This window comes from Semicossyphus pulcher, unplaced genomic scaffold (genome assembly GCF_022749685.1).
Source record: "Semicossyphus pulcher isolate SPU_LCO1_2020_fin unplaced genomic scaffold, fSemPul1.0.p SCAF_17, whole genome shotgun sequence".
NCBI classification, from domain to species: Eukaryota; Metazoa; Chordata; class Actinopteri; order Labriformes; family Labridae; genus Semicossyphus; species Semicossyphus pulcher.
Window position 1 is genome coordinate 21,308,026 of NW_027211681.1, and position 16,606 is coordinate 21,324,631.

The 16,606-nt window shown below is 40.6% G+C and overlaps 2 protein-coding genes across 2 annotated transcripts; both read right to left on the reverse strand.

Annotated features, from left to right (window-relative positions):
• Window positions 1–1,481: 1,481 nt before the first annotated feature.
• On the reverse strand, window positions 1,482–8,843 carry LOC138595244 (perforin-1-like). Its single transcript, XM_069666604.1, has 9 exons — window positions 8,577–8,843; window positions 8,394–8,473; window positions 8,036–8,081; window positions 6,427–6,554; window positions 6,191–6,329; window positions 6,024–6,104; window positions 4,712–5,205; window positions 4,531–4,624; window positions 1,482–1,797 (listed from the first exon to the last, which is right to left on the reverse strand). Exons 1-9 carry the CDS (start codon window positions 8,841–8,843, stop codon window positions 1,585–1,587), a joined length of 1,542 nt encoding a protein of 513 aa, XP_069522705.1. The 3' UTR covers window positions 1,482–1,584.
• A 1,682-nt stretch (window positions 8,844–10,525) lies between these two features.
• On the reverse strand, window positions 10,526–16,592 carry pin1 (peptidylprolyl cis/trans isomerase, NIMA-interacting 1). The gene is made up of 5 exons (XM_069665996.1): window positions 16,459–16,592; window positions 15,471–15,553; window positions 13,008–13,116; window positions 12,820–12,930; window positions 10,526–11,369 (listed from the first exon to the last, which is right to left on the reverse strand). The coding sequence occupies exons 1-5, from the start codon at window positions 16,514–16,516 to the stop codon at window positions 11,260–11,262; spliced, it is 471 nt and encodes a 156-aa protein (XP_069522097.1). The 5' UTR covers window positions 16,517–16,592; the 3' UTR covers window positions 10,526–11,259.
• Window positions 16,593–16,606: the final 14 nt, after the last annotated feature.

Sequence of the window (16,606 nt, forward strand, 5' to 3'; positions counted from 1 at the left end):
TAAGATGAATGTGTTCTGAAAAAAGAGGAACAAAGCAAAACAGACTTACAAAAAGAGTTTCTTTTAATGATGGAAGAATAACTCCAATGACAGAGAAACAGTTTGTGTGAACTTTGGTGCTTTTAAAAGCGGCGGAGCTGATTGTTAAAACCTGGATATCACATTAGTGCAGCTTTTTGTGCGAGCACAGAGTGAACTGAGCGCTGCACATGCAGAGTCTGTGTGTCACCTCACTGTAAGCTGTAAACATGCACGCAGCGCTGCTTCTGTCACAGATGTGCCTGCGGGATGGTCCACAGGCAGTTCCACGAGGTGGCTATTAGTGTGTGTATTCCTGTTATCAGCGACACCTCGTCCCGGTGCACATTAATGCTGTGGTTATGGACCGTTCACGGAGCCGCAGATTGTTCACTTTTGACGGCTTCACCCTTAGCTCACACACAGCTTCGACAAAAGGAAGAAGCTCATAAGCTTTCATTGAAAAAATTTTGTTTAGTTTTAAAAAAGTTTATAAAACGTCCACAGTTGAACACATTCAGTAGTAAGAACCCTTACATAAGGAGAAACTAAATTTGACATTAAAATAAAACCAAAATCATAAATTATTTTGGGGCCAGTGAATTGGAAAGTTACTGGCCCAGAGTGCCAGTGGAAAACATTGTCAACTCCTGAGGTGAATGTTACCTTTGATCTTAGATTTGCCTTTGTGTGTTATTATTGTAATCAGGTGATAACTTTTTAAAAAAGCTTTCTTGCCATGATTTGCTGCACCTCCTTTATTAGCTCACAGAGGACTGGAGTAGATCCTGAAGCATGTACTCATTTAAAAGTCGTATTTGAATTGAGAATTGTTTTGAATTGAAAATCGATTCTGAATCAAATCGTGAGACTCACAAAGATTCCTACCCCTAGATTTACCCAAGACATGAAGAAATCAAAGACATTTTTTCCTAAAATTTTCAAATGAAATCCCAGTTTGTTTCCCTCCCAGAAGAGTAACTGATTTAAATCCCTCTGGGAGAAGCGAGCCAGACAGTAGAGCTGGCAGCAGAGTGTGTAACTGCATGTCACAAAGCAGGAGATGTTTCTAAGTAAGGTATTTATATTGTTATTTTTGTGGTTGTTTTTCTTCTTTACTTTTTATTTCTTGATGTTGCAAGAAATTTAAAAAAAAGAATGGGCCGTAAGAGTGAACCAAGACAGTCGAGTAGCACAAACACAGATCTCTGTTAAATCATTTGTATTTGTTTATAAGATTGATATCTTACGGTTACTCTTTTAGACCCATTATTTATCCATAAGCACAGTCCCATGAACTCGTACTGACTTGTTTATTAATGGCCATCTGGATGCATGCTCCTTCCAGCATTTCCTGCATTATTGAGGCAAGCTAATAATTGGAGCATTAATGAAACACTCACATTTTTTCAAAGTCTTTATTGACACCAGAAAGATAACAAAAAATGTATGTGTGTCAGGATACTGTGTGACCGTCTGATTTATTGCATTTAAGGAAAAACACCAGCTGATTTTAGGAACGTCATCAGCATTTGCACAGAGCGTGACACCCAGAAACATTTCTCACTATGGAGACGGCTTGTACTCGTCACACTTGTCTCCAGTGAGGTGAGGGTCGCAGGTCAGAGTGTGCTCGAACTCCACACCACTTTCACCTATTGAGGAGGTGTGTATGTACGACCCCTGTTTGATGTCCCTCATTGCGCATGAAATAAGAAGGTCATCATACCGCAGGTCTTCATCCCAGAGTTCGACCTTCAGGCCCAAGCTTGTGTCCACCTTTATAAATAAAAGAGGAAACATTAGAATAGAATTATATAAAACACTCTATATATTGTGTTTACCAAATATTCAAGAAAGGTTGTTATGGTTGTTGACATGAAACGTTTTAGAGTATTAAAGTTGATTAAAGTATGTTAAGGAGCAGCGTAGAAAGCTCGAAAGATGTTTAATAAGGAGGAGCAGTCCCACTTGAGCAGTGAGCATGAAATTATCTGACCAAAAAAGCTGGAAACAGGTAAACAGCTAACCAGTCTCTGTGTAAAAGTTAGAAAACAACACCCTCGACTGCACTGGTTGCAAAAGCAGTGAGTTATATCTGCAGTGCGTAAGTTAGCTTGAGTTACAGCTAACTCCTTGACATTTTTAACCTGCCAGCGTGCACAATGCAGTTTAGTTTTTAAAATGACGCAAATACTGAAGTGCCAAAAACAGCCGTTCTTTAAAGGTATAATAAGTAAGATTTTCCTTAAAAAAATAAAATATAGATTTTTGCAAATATATAAATCATCACTTATGGGCCTCTATACATGTGTGTTGGTGAGTGTGTGTGCAGACCCTTGTGAGACCCTTCCCCCTGCATCTATTCTGTTGTTTTGCTTTGCACTGGATGTTTTCAGGAGGGGCGCTGTTGTGGTTCCCTGAGCCAATCACAGCGTACAGGTGAGTGTGGGAGTGGTTCAAAGTAGCAACTGGGACCCATTCAGACCAGCGAACATTGAGAAAGAGCGATGCAGAGTTGGCCTTCTTTCTGTTGGACAGGTAGGTGCCTCAAACAGGGTAGGACATGCTAATTGGCGGTTAGCATGCTAGCGCAAAGCTAACCGTGATGGGATTGGTGTAAGCTCGGCGGGGTGGCCGTGCTTTTGCACGAGAGAGTGAGAGTGAGCTTCTGGTGACAAAGAGCCCAGGAGGAGGGGCCGTGTTTGAATGTGTTGTTGACAAAATGCAAGAAAAATCCTGCTTATTATACCTTCAAACGGCCACTTGACTGACTCTGAAAGCAAATCACTTCCTCTAGACCCCCTTTTTATCTACCATAAAATCTTTCTATTGTTATTTAGCCTTGAAACAAGAGGTGAAGAAACTCCCGCACACTGTCTCACTTGTTGCTTTATCAGGTTGGGTCGGTACGACCAAACGTCGATGATATGATATAAATATTAATAGCAACAAGAGACAGTGTATTGTTTCAAGACTGCACCTCCCTCTGACGCACCTGTCACAATTCAGGTGTGCACAGGTCTTCTTGAGCTATAGCTATTTAGTAAAAAAAAAAAAATATTTATTTTGATTTGAAACACATTCATCAAGTCATACTGTCTGGCTTTCTGACTTGGTCAGGTGCAACATTTGAAAAAAATCGCCTCACATCACCAACTCAAAGTCGATCCAAACAACTGAAATTAGCCTCGCCCAACTATTTAGCTTCCTCAATCACTTTATTGTGAATTATGTTTTCTGATACAGGGATAAGATTACGATTCTGCCTTCCTGCGTGATATTGCCTTCAGCGCATGTCCGTCACAAAGCTTTAGCTAGATTAAAGCTCCATCGTCTGCGCAAAATACCATAACATAATAAAATATTCTCTCTGCATTTATAACTGATATACTGGTCGCAGCTCACTTTTTTGACGAAGTTAAAAAGTATTAAAAATGTGTCTTATTTGTAGCCGGGTGAACTAGAGACTGTTTTTATGGCGTTTTGAAAGCCTAATATGATAAACTCTAGCTATTATCACTATAAGAGCTGCCTCTCCTTACTAAGGTAGTACTGTCTCTTTAAGAGCAGCGCAGGGCTAGACGCGCGAGAGTACGGAGCTCCCATGAGACTGTAGACACGCCTGGGCGGAAGTAAACAGAACGTTCGCGAAACGCAGGACCGCTGAGGTGTGTATCTTTGTCCCTGTGGCGGAAAATATACCTGTAAACATTAAGATCGAGGAAACGTGTTGAGTGTGTGATATCTGCTGCGCTGTGGGGAAAGACTGAACAGCAGGGCAGCAGGGGAGTTACGTGGGGTTGAGATCCAGGTGTGTGTGTGTCTATGTGCAGGCTACACACTGGAGTGAAAAAGCCAGCTACTACTGTTGTCTATTTGTTTATGTTGTCCAGCATTAAAGGGAGTAGTTTGAACCACATTTATTAGAACAAAAGTGCAGGATAGCATCCTGTACTGTGAAGACTGAGATTTTCTACAATCCTGAATTAAAAGGATTAATGCTGTTCTTATGTTTTGTATAAGTCCAGTCGGGGAATAAAGACCCACATACAATTTATTTTTGTGTCCACTCCTGTCATTTTAAGACCAGGTCACATATACACTGAATATTACTATAAGTGTAACGTGACAGTCAAACTGCAGACTTCATACTATGAAGTTCATAGTGGCTACATCTGCTTTTTAAATACCAGCAGTGCTTTTTATCTGTTGTCAGATTAAATCCTTTTATATTTTATTTAACGTTTTATAACCAAAATTACAAACCTATGGTATATAATTGTTTTGTTAGCAAAGATCTTAACTTCTTATTGACCAAAACGAGTTAACTATTTTCTGGTTTTGTAGGAAAGAGAAGCTTCAAACTTATTGCGCAGATACGAGAGGGGTATCGACCTCTTCTCTTTGCATGATTTAACAGAAACTGTAACCATTGGCTGAATGTAGGCTTTAAGCAACTTGCTATTCTTCCACCTTTGATTGGATGTGAATGAAAAGATTACTACTGACATTGCCCAGATCAAAACGAGCGTTCCAGCGGGGGTTGTTTGACTCGATCATCCTAGTGGTGCGGAAGATCGAACCGTACCGCATCTTGACATACCTGTGAGTCGGAAAAACATTGAAAGAAAATAAATAACAAGAAAAACATTTTTGTACATTGCATCATGTTCACTTGTTCTCTACACACGCATCAGTTGGGCCTGCATAGTCTCCTTCCAGATCCCAGGCTCTGTTGATGGTCACCACCAGTGTTCCCCTCCAGGCCTGTTTTGGACAGCAGTTGTAATCCAGGTTAGGATTGTAGCCACAGTTGGGTGTTCTGGATGTGGTACTGATGGCATTCTCTTCTAAGTACTCTTCTGTTGCAGCCTTCAGTCCTATCCTTTTTGTCCACTGTGGCGCCAGCTCATACATCGGTTTTAGGGAATACTTGACAACATCTGGGTGGTCCTTCAGGGTGTTCAGCCAATTCCTGTAGCCTTGGGAGTCATCACGAGTGAGTGAAAACTCCCCAGACCAGCCAGTCCCTCCTTCCACTGATGTGTAGTGGTGGTGGATACCAGAACTGTACCGGGTGGAAGTGTCCCTGTTCTGTAAGACCTTGGAGCAAGAATCATGGCCACCAGATAATTTTACCTTCCCCAGGCTGACAGAGACTCCCCATGACAAGCAGGAGTGGACCTAAAGGACAGGAGGGCAAACAAGATGATATTTTAGAGGCGGAGGTTATCGGGCTGGATTTAAATTGAAAGCAGTAGTTAGTGGTTAAACACCTGACAACACATTCATACTCTGAATGGTCCCGAAGACCTGCAAACTGAATACCTGCACAGGTGCGTTAGGGTTAAAACAAAAACAGAGTACCCAGATGTAGACTTTACTACAGGCTTACTGATCCAGCCCAAGAACTTAAATATCAAAAGGAAAACGTCAAGGTGCAGCTAAACAGGTGCAAACACCAGTAGAGCCAGGGTTGAAAAATGTTGGACAAAACGAACTGTCAAAGAAAAGGGGGAAGAATATATACAATTAGGGAAAGGGGAGACTAATCAGACAGGTGAAAACAATAAACCTATTGAAGCCACCAGTTTAGCATTATGGTTGTCGCCATCTTGTTTTGTTTGAGTCTGAAGTTATCGTATTTGGATGACAGGGCGGAAACGCTTTGCTACAACCCTGCCCTGGTTGACGGGTTGCTCTGGTAGCAGCTTGTCAATCACAGATGGCCACACCCTAAAGTGTACCCTGCCTTTTTGTTAATTTTACTCTCAATGGGTACATTTATATATAATAAATCAACTGAGAATCAGTGTCATTTTACCCTCTAGTTTCATATGTTTAAAAATGTAAACAAATGACAACAGTTGTGAAGGGGAGTGGAAAAAAACAGCACACAAATGATTTCTATTACTGTTTGTTAATTTTTCCCAACTCAAGATGTTTTCTTTCAAGGCAACTTAACAACATTTGCACGTTCACTGTGTAAACTGCACATGTACCTTATGTGATGAGAGCCCATTCAGGGAGGACAAACAGGTGCGTGCAGCTGTGACTCGCCTGAAACGCCCCCCAAGATAAGCCTGAAATGAAGAACAATATTGTTGAGACAAAAAATTTACTGTAATTTTCAAATCTGAATTTTAAAATGATGTATGTGTGTTACAACCTGGCGGATGTAGTGTGTGCCATAGATAAGTATGAGATTTCTGTACTGAGCCTTTGAGTTGGAGTTATAAACACTTGGCAGTCTGGCCAAATCATTTATGAACTCGGTGCTGAGAGGCGGTCTATCTGACACACGGTAACTAATCACAGAAACAGAAGAGTTAATTATGTCAGCTGAAATTATCCAAACAAACTTGACTGAAACATCTTCAGGATGCAGCGATCTTCACACTTTACCTATAGTGGCTGCAGGTGAGCCTGTGGATGCTAAAGGAGTACCGGTCCTCTCTTGACCTACGTGAAGCAAAGTTATACACAGCGGAGCGAGTTCCTCCCACCTCGAAGCCAGGAAGATTTAGGCCGACCTGATAAAATAAATTAAAAGATGAAGGCTCATAAGCTGCTTGAAATCATCATGACATGATGTATTTAACCATTTGTCTATAAAACACATTAATTTGCAAATACTGTTAGCATTAGGAAAACTAATGAGCCTTAAAGCCCCTGGAAACCCAAATCCACAAAATCCTGTGTAATTTAGGGTCTTATGTACTAAGTATCTTAGTTTTAGAAATTAGTTTTAATCCAAACTCGAGTTATTGCCATTCCTTCTTTGTTAACTTCCCTGACACTGGGGTTAAATTGGGCGTGGTTATGTATGTTATTTATCACATCATAAATTTCCTTGAGCCAATCAACCGCAGTTGTCCCGCCCTCACAGGTGCAATATCTCTTCTCGGCTCGCGATCAATCTTCCTCTCTGAGTCTGAGCTAACTCTTGTCCACATACCCTGAACGTCTCTGCACATACCTGTTGCAATTACCTACCGAACGATCTCCTTTTCCCCCATCATGCCTGTGCGTGCTGTCCCGGGGTGCACATCTACAATTTGAGATGACAACGTGTCATTCTTTTATTTTGGCGGACTTGGAGAAGCAGCAGTGTTTTGCTACATACATTTATTGAATTGTTGCAGCCGCTGCTTCAGAAGTTGTAATTGAACGACTCTTTGGAGATTTCCGATTCAAATCAACGATCGTCCATCCTCTCCTCATTGAGGAAGACCACTGAAACAGTGAACTCGCGAAGTCTTGGCAACCAAATAAACAACAGCGGGACCAGTTTACTTCTAACGGCAAAAGAGGGTCCGCTCCGCATCGCTGACATCGGCATACATATGCAGTTCTTACACGCAGTGTAAACAATCCACGTGCCCATATCAGCTGTGCGCTCAGTATCAAACTCTCAGCTCCCTGGCGATCTCCCTCCAGCGAGCAGCACAGTATCATACTGAAATGAGGAGAGAAATATGCTGTGAGAACTGAATTGCGAGAGATAATATGCACATGCGCACACACCTGGGTGACCAACAAACCCTCTACCCTGCTGCTGAAAAAAATCCTAGAGGAAACACTGCTTTTTCCATGCGCCATTGTTGTGTTGACAGTTGCCATGAGAACGCGGACAGGCGGACCCCGGCAGGTGTCAATCAACATGGGATCTGCCACGCCTACACAGTCCTGAGAAATGGTCTGAATAGCCAAATGAGCTGTTTTTCAAGAAGATTTTCTCGTGGTTCTGAACATTTATTTTCACTCAGATTTTTGTGGATGCATTATGACACACTCAACTCTGATATCATATATGCATTTTTACTATTTGAAGCCGTTGAAGTTTCCAGGGCCTTTAGAATGTTTTTTTTTTGGGGTTGCAAAGTTCTTCAAAATTCAGGACAAAGATGACACAGCAGTGGTAAAATATCTAAAACAATTAAAGGTCTGCACATCAATAAATTGCGATAATAATATGCAGAAATGGCAACAACAGCTGTGAGATGTTTCTTACCTTCCAGTCTGAGCTGTCTTCAGAGGTGTAAGTGTTAACCAGCGAGCTGTGGACACAAGAATCAACAAGAAAACTACTTTATTTAAAAGACACTTTACAGCTTTTATTAATGTTATAAACACGTTTATTTGAGCTTTAGAGAAGGTTTTTTTTATACGAGTATCTAATGGCCATTTGCGAAACTGCAGTTTTTGGCAAGAGTGCACATTGCCCCTGTGGCAATCTCGGATCTCATCGACTATAGTCTGACAACGATAAAAAAGACTGTTATTCACTAAGCTGTATTAAGAAAATTAATTATGAATGAAAATAGCTGATATCCCTTTGTCAGTGATGATGATGCTGTATAATAAAATACCTGACAGAGGTGTGTTCACTGCTATAAAGGTCAGCATTGCATTGGCTTATAGCACGCCAGTCCACAACAGACGCTGGCAGCTGAAAATTAAAGGGACAACAACAAGGTCAGAAAGCAAGCATAAAGTAGGATCAGCTAATAAAATTGCTGCAAAGTTATTGTTTATTCATTTCATTTAATTACCTTCTGCAGCTTGTTTCCTTGCAGAGGGTTGCGGCAGAGAGTACAGTTGCCTCCCGGGGTGAGGTAAGTCTTCACGTCAATCACATAGGCTCCTTTACGCTTCTGCGTGACCACGTCAAAGCCCTCCCCCACCAGGTTGTGGCCCGGCACAAACGGAGCTGAATCACACTCTCTATAGGGCCCAGTCCAACAGCAGAGGACAGGGGAGTACGACAGAAAGAGGAGGAGACTCAGGAGGAGAAGAGGTGGGGTTGAAAAAGAGAGCATGACCAAAGAGAAACTGGAATGTTAGACAAACACAGAGGACATAGATAAAGACATAATTATCATTTCATTAACTCTCAAGCAAAAACAATTTACAGATTGTCAACAGAACTTCATAAAAGTCATAGTAGATTACTGTTTACTCGCAACACTTGCAGAGACCGCTTAGCTCCGCCTACCCTCTCTGGCAGACCAACCACTGCTGGGTGATGGAAAACATTTAGAAAAAGGTTTTTCAAGGTCATTTATTTGGCAACAACTTCCTCCATGTCTGCTTGTTCTGTGGAGGAGGCCACGCCCGTCCTGCATGCCCTCACACGTTTTCTACCTTTTCCAAAACGCCCAAACAGTCGATGTTGTTGCTCCCACTCTGGTCATCGAACTTTGTTCTTTTATCAGTGATAAGCACAGGCCGGACTTAACTTGTATTTTAATGGAAATTATAAAGAAATAAAGGAGAAGACAATCAGAAAAATGGATAGTAGAAAGTACAACATAGAGAGGCCTTCCACTGAGGTCAGATTTGAGGAAATTAAATGTTTGGATTATTGGGAAATGAAACAACACAGAGGAGGAAGGGTGTGTCAAAAAATGCTGAAATATTGTCTTTTTTTAAATGCATTTTTTGGGCCAATGATTCAAACTGAATGAGCTCAAAGCTTTGATGGGGCAGACGTTTATATATTTTCTCTCTCAAATTAACTGCCCAAAGTGTTGTCAAGGCCGTTTATCACTTTGTAGCTGGGTAAACAACTTTGGTTCAGACTGAAATATCTCAACATTTATTGGATGGGATTTGGTACAGACATTCACGGGCCCAGTCCCAATCTCCATCCTAAAGCCTGCGCACCGAACACTCTTTAGACAATAAATCTGATTTTAAGAAAATATATCTCACTTTGTCCTAATATGATATTCCAGCTCATATTGAGCTACATCTAACCAGTAACAAGTCTCAACAACAGTGAACAGCATAATATGTGGTTCCTGTCGCTCACTTTGATTACATGTAGTTTTTTTTTTTTTGTTCAAACTTTATTGAACGCTACTTCAGTGTACGAACATTTGTTTACATTTAATGGAGAGCTTGGTAATCATGTTTGTATATGTCACCAAGTTGGCTATGAACTCCGGGTAACTACCAAAGGAAAGTCTGTAGCTATGCAGACTCACGTAAAGTCCGCATCAGAGCCCTCATGATCTTGATGACTGACAGTGGGACAGCACTAAGCACTCGCACACTTACCAGGAACTTTCTTTAATAGAAAAAGTGTCACAATGTGTAAAATAGAAGCAAATTACCATTTTACAGACGAGTCTCTTGATTTCACTGGAATAACACAGCAGGCAAACATCTTCCTTTAGGTAACAAACTTATTTACAATCCAAAGTATTTTTTATATTTCGGTATTTCTTCTATTCTACAGTTCATCGTTCCCTATGATTCAAGGATAAGATCAAACATAACTCACCTTTTATAATGTAATAAGAATTTTCAGGTTGTTGCCTCTCTGCTTTGCACAAACAGAACTTCAAGCTGGTACGGTCATTTGGACTTTTTGCACCTAAAGCCGCTTCCTCATTTCATTCCCATCTACATAAAGTCCTGCCCACCCGCCTGTCTCTAATTAATCTGTGGGTAAGATGAATGTGTCCTGAAAAATGAGGAACAAAGCAAAACAGACTTACAAAAAGAGTTTCTTTTAATAGATGGAAGAATAACTCCAATGACAGAGAAACAGTTCATGTGAACTTTGGTGCTTTTAAAAGCGGTGGAGCTGATTGTTAAAACCTGGACATGTTCAACTGTGCCATCTTTGCATATCCTTAGGGGAGCAGGGAAACGTGCGACAATGAGTCTTTGTAATGGAATACCTGCAAAACAATTCAAATATAGAGAATAACCGTGTTTTCTTTGACTGCAGGGGTCTTAAATGGCCGGGAAGTATTTTAAACATCTCGTGAACGTATTTCCAAATGAAGTATACAGATAGAGAGGCTGCTTTGGCAGACGTACAGTAGAAACATACAGTAAATGGTCCTTGTGAAGACATGCACATACAAAAACAAAAGCTTTTACAGACGCATTCTCAAACTTCTCACATCGTGTGAAACTGTGAACACGCGGGCACTCACTTCAACAGAGTCACAGGCACTCATGTTTTTATATACTGACATTGCCGTTGTTAATAAAAGCTTGAGGTCCTACAGGAAAAATCTGCAATTCTCTTTGATGTTAATGAAATTATGTGCGAGGGACAAATTCATCCCACTTTAAATAATGCAATCAGCCCATAAGCTTTGTTTATTGTTGGCATGTGTCATTAAGCTAAATCACAGGTCTAGTTTGGTTTTACTTTGTGTGTGTGTGTGTGTGTGTGTGTTGTAAGAGGGAAGTACAGTGTGTGGCTTGTTCCTTTCAACCCGTACGAAGGATGATGTGGACTCCAGAGTCAGTGAAAACGGGACCGCTCATGTCTCCCACTTTGAGAGCGAAGGAGGCGTCTTCAAAGGGCTTCTGCATTTGTCCTAAAACACAACAAACACTTTGAATTAAAGTCAGACTCACATTCAAAACAAAAAGTGGACTGTTTGTACATAAATTCCTGTGTTGCTTAATTTCCAATACACTGAAGGAGAAGTTCCATCTACTGGACCGATTCCAAAAGTTTTTGCTCCTATGAGTCATTTCGGCACACAAATTTGTACAAATAGGGACCCAGGTTTAAAAATACCAAACTTCTCCTTTAAGCTCAATCATGACTCTTGTCTTTGTCCTGTTTTTCCCGTTTGCCCATGTCAAGTTTGAGCCAGAGTTGCGCAGTAGAGATCAGCGGTTGGAGCCGCTGTAGCCACTTCCACTAACAAAAACACACACTTAAATTACCAAGCAAGGATCCCGCACATCAGAGTATTTAACAGCAGAACAGCTCCTCTGTGTTGGTCTGAAGCAAACAATCACATGATGGTAGTGATGGTTTTAGTGACGTCTCCTCTCACCGTTCCTCCTCTACTCTGCTAATCAGGAACAGATCGGCTGCAGGAGCCGTATTTGTCAACAGAGCTGTCAATCATCCTTTTTACATCATCAAATAACTAATTAAAAATAAACTTGTCAGAAAAATAAACACTTGGACGTAAATCAGCATGATAAGAACTAACTATAATGACAGAAACCATGTTTGAGAAAAATTTATTTGACGTGTATTTTGATTTTATAGTTTGACTCATGTCCCATCTGTTAACATGGAGGAGGCGGGCTCTATGACCTATCCTGCCACCAGTCAGCAGGGGGCGATAGAGAGGGTTTGGCTTCATTTTTAGGGAGCTGTCATGTCGTCCATCTTTTTATACAGTCTACGTGTCAGTTGAAAACTAGTACCAACATCGGCACTGCTTTCGATCCGTTTGGGGGACCTCTTCTTTTTTCTTGTTAGCTAATGTCAGCTTGCTCGCCTACAGGGAGGGACGATTTGCTATAATGCTAACATAGCAAAATACTGTCTTTTGAGGATGAATTCAGCTCATTCATCCATCCCATAATATGGAAGTTCATCATAATAAAGAAAGAACTCAATCAGAGCGACACTGCATCTCACAGACGTGTTTTTGACACATTCTGGACAACAATGTCGCTCTTTAGAGATATATGCAATATCAGGCTTTGGCCAGAGATAATACTTGTTAAAATGGATTTGTTGTTTTTTCATTGAAATTGTTGATCATAAGAAAGGTATAGATATTCACAATTCTTATCTTTTAAGCCACTCTTCTTCATCTGTTTTGGTTGTTTGTATCTGAATTTAAAAGCCTAACCAGTAACACCTTTGACACACATCTTCGACGCATCATCTTTACAAAATTAGACCAATATATTTAGCAACATATGATAAACGTATAGAACTGGTATGTGTATCCATAATTAGGAATATACTTCTGTTTTGTTGTGTGTGTATGATTATTGTGTGCGAGTTTGTACCTCTTCCAAACAATCCCAGATCTCCTCCGTTTTTCGCTGAGCTGCAGTCGCTGAACTGAGAAGCCAGGGCCTCAAACTTCTCCTCTCCTGACTTGATCTCTTCTATGTACTCTGCACAGAAATAAAGAACACATTCAATCAGACCTAATCAGAAGACATCTCCCCTCCCTCCCTGATGCCTGACGTACTCTGAATGAGTTCCAGGGCCTCGTCTTTAGTCCGTGTGATATTTTGTTCCCGCCAAGAAGATGGACGACGTGACTCGTTGTGTTTCACCAGGAGGTGAGAGCAGCGTACCTGAGAGAGCGAACAGAAGAAACTGATCAGAGTCTGGCTAATGAGAACAATAAACTAACCAAACTTCTGACATGTCACAGTAAAAAAGCACAGAAGTCACAAATAAAATTAACAATGGCTGAGTTCTATTTAGCTACTACAGTCCTGGTATTGTGCACACAAGCGTAACGTCTCACTATCATAGCATACTGGACACCTAAATACAACAGGGCCATCTATAAGGTCATTAATGACGCTTATTTTCATGTTATTATAAGTCAAAATGTTCGCTTTTATAAAAGGTCTGTTTGAGAGCTTTATTGATTATCACAAATATATATTACAAATATGTATTTCAAGGCAGTAAAATTAGAGAGAAGGACTGACTCATTGAATGTGATGCAGACAGGCTACACAATAAACAGTAGGTTAAAACACACACCGCCCTCAGGTTCACGTCTTAACTAACAGGTGCGTAACGAACGTTCTTTGAACCATGAGAAAGTGAAAGTCCTACAAGACCTACTTCTGTTTACAAACACCAGAGCCGTTTCTAGCTTTGTGGGGGCCCTATGCAAGATGCTGTTTTGGGGCCCCTTGGGGGTATCAGTGTTATATCGCAGTGTTACAAAAAAGAAAAGGGGTATTCTAATTAAAACATAACTGTAGCTCTTTTTGCTCTATTGTCAATGTAAGAGAACACATCTTAGCAGAGAAAAAATGTTGTTTTTTTTAAAGGAACTGATGTGTTTATTGGTGCACAATAGGAATGAAGATAAGGTTATGTGTTTTGGGAGGGGTAGCCTGCCCTGTTTCCAGCTGTGAGTGAACTGAGCAACCCGAGTCTGAGCAATAAAGAATATTTGGGGAAGTAATCTAAGACTTTCCCTTTAATATCCTCACTTAGCCGCGTTTTGTCCTCTAATGGCATCAAGATATCTGAATTTAGAAGATGGAGGTCTGGCTTCACATAGGAGGTGTGACATATTGATAATTGATGTGACATTGTGATAACTTTTTGTTCTGTGATATTTATTGCAATATAAAACATTATACCAGATTAATTCACTGTTTTCAGGTACATATAAACAATTAATTATACTTTAAGGACTCTTAAGTCTATTTATTTTACAAAACAAAAACCCCCTCCTACTTCTACCACACTTGGTTTAGCGACTACAAATAAACTTGTGGGCTGCTGGGTTCATGACAAGTTGTTACCGCAAATGTATGTTCAATCAGCAAGACAAGCCCGGTGAGGGGACTTTTAGAACCGAAAGCTCACACATCCTACCTCCCGTCGGCACATACAACCTCATGCTGTGTGTGTGCAGCAGGTGCTAGAAGTGACACCTCTGCTCCGCCAACGGTCCGTTCATGTTGCCACAGCGTTAAGCGGCACGGGGACGAGGTTCCGCTAACGACGGAAACACATTCACTGAACAGCTGACACGCCTAACTGCGCGTGTGACTCAATCATCCTCACTGACCTGACGTGCGGCTGTCCCATCATACCTGTCACTCATTGCGTGACAGGGTCATGATGATTTTGACTTGATCCACAACACAAGCCACAGCTGACCTCACATTGCTTCTTAGTTTTGTTAATATCCTACATAATTCTAAGCATATAAGTGCTTCACTGAACACATAAGGGGGCTTGGCTGGCTTCAAATAATATGAATAATATATCAAAATATACTGCAGAGGAAAAGGGACTAAATATAGTGTCGTCTAGAATCTTTTCTTATCCAGTACCTGCATATTTTTTGTGCTTTTTGAATGCAGTATCTTTGAGTTTTTTTACTGTTTATAAAATAACCAAGACATCCGAAAATGTGTATGGACCTGATAACGGGGAGTCAGGTGATCAATGGAGTTCTTGTCACATCACATTTCCTATGAAAGACAACACCCAGCACACAAGATTGTGCTACATGTAATAATCATTTTATAATTACTTTTCATTATTCAATTCCAGGCTATTGCAAAAAAAAAGTGTGAAAACTGTAGCAATTCTGAAAAGAATAATATAGATAAAAATGAACACAATGCCGGTTTCTTTCTTAAGTCTTTTATTAAACATGTGACTGACATCACAATGGGTCTTTATGGGCTGCTATGACTAATGCAAACCACCAGGTGTCACTGTTTTCTTTGAGTTCAATGCTCATAAACTTATAATTTATTTATTGGGGGAAATAGTTTCAATGCTTCATACAACCACCAACTGTCTTCCTCAACTTTAATCATCAGTACACTGAACTAGTCTTGTTTTCATGTCATTTTGTAAAGCACTTTGTAACTTTAATTTTTAAATTTGCTCTATACAAAATTAATATTACAATAAATACTTATAAATTACACATAATAACCTTATCTGGCTCTCCACGGCCGTCTCCCACCGGACGTTCCCACTGACTGGCATTGGTGATGTGGTTGAAGTAGTACACTTTGCCTGGAGGGAAAAGAGAAAGAGAGGAAGACAGACAGACAGAGAGACAGAGAGAGACATTAGAGCAGTGTTTATTGATTTTTTACAAATGGCGCAGTGGGGCAAGTTGAAAACACAATGCTTAAACGGTATCAACTTAAAAAGTACTTGTGGTAATTGTGTTAAAAGATGCACCAATTCACTTAACGCCTGATCAATATCACTAGCAACGTTATACTCAGAAAATGTAGGGATTGTCTATGAATATCTTTGCAGATATAGTAGTGTCTTTTTCAACGAGGATTTACACACTTAATTGCATTCATTTAGTCACAGCAGAATGTCAACTTTACCTATAGTACCACAGCAATCCGTGGTCCCATTATACTACAGATACAAAGTGTTGCAATGTAACACTTTAAGATTCACAGAACTTATTCATGATCAATTTATGCTGCATCATGCTGGGCTCTTTAAGCAGCCATGGGCCCAAGCACAATGTGATGGGACTTCTCAGTATGAGAAGTAACTTAGAGGTAAAGGTGATAGAATGTATATATATGGTGTTTTGCCCTCCACCGTACATGTGTGTATAAACCCTGATGAGGCTCGCCCACTCTGCAGGTGAGGCACTGGACCAGAATGACGTCATGCAGGGCCCTGCAGTAGCCAGGTTGAATGAACCAGTTCTGGCGCGATCATGAAGCATCATCGCTTTTAACAGCCAAACATCCCACTTAACAAAACATTACTAAAACGCAGAGTTTACAATCACAATCAGCCTCTTCCCATTGAACTTAAAGACCTATCTGCCTCTTTGCAGCAGTAAACCACGATGCAGGGGCTGCTAGCTAATAAGCTAAGTGAACACATATTGCAATTTGGCTGGCTAGCTAGCACATTTAGCATCGTATAGCTTGTTTCATTACCTGAACTGCGGCTCATTCTTTTCTCCCATCCAGACGGTAGCTTCTCCTCGTCTGCCATTCTGTTTTTTTCTGCAGCAGCGTTTTCAAATTAAATTTCAATGTAGCTACCGTGTGACAGCTTGGGCTGCAGCTAGGGAAATTACGACAC

What these genes read in the sequence shown, in the direction of transcription:
- LOC138595244 (XM_069666604.1), bottom strand. Translation starts at nt 8,843, where the DNA reads ATGCTCTCTTTTTCAACCCCACCTCTTCTCCTCCTGAGTCTCCTCCTC. An exon ending in AAGGAAACAAGCTGCAGAAG is followed by an intron (nt 8,474 to 8,576) that starts GTAATTAAATGA and finishes TTTAATTTTCAG; the next exon opens with CTGCCAGCGTCTGTTGTGGA. An exon ending in AAGACAGCTCAGACTGGAAG is followed by an intron (nt 6,555 to 8,035) that starts GTAAGAAACATC and finishes TTATTTTATCAG; the next exon opens with GTCGGCCTAAATCTTCCTGG.
- pin1 (XM_069665996.1), bottom strand. Translation starts at nt 16,516, where the DNA reads ATGGCAGACGAGGAGAAGCTACCGTCTGGATGGGAGAAAAGAATGAGC. An exon ending in GGCCCTGGAACTCATTCAGA is followed by an intron (nt 12,931 to 13,007) that starts GTACGTCAGGCA and finishes ATTTCTGTGCAG; the next exon opens with AGTACATAGAAGAGATCAAG. An exon ending in TCTGGGATTGTTTGGAAGAG is followed by an intron (nt 11,370 to 12,819) that starts GTACAAACTCGC and finishes GTTGTGTTTTAG; the next exon opens with GACAAATGCAGAAGCCCTTT.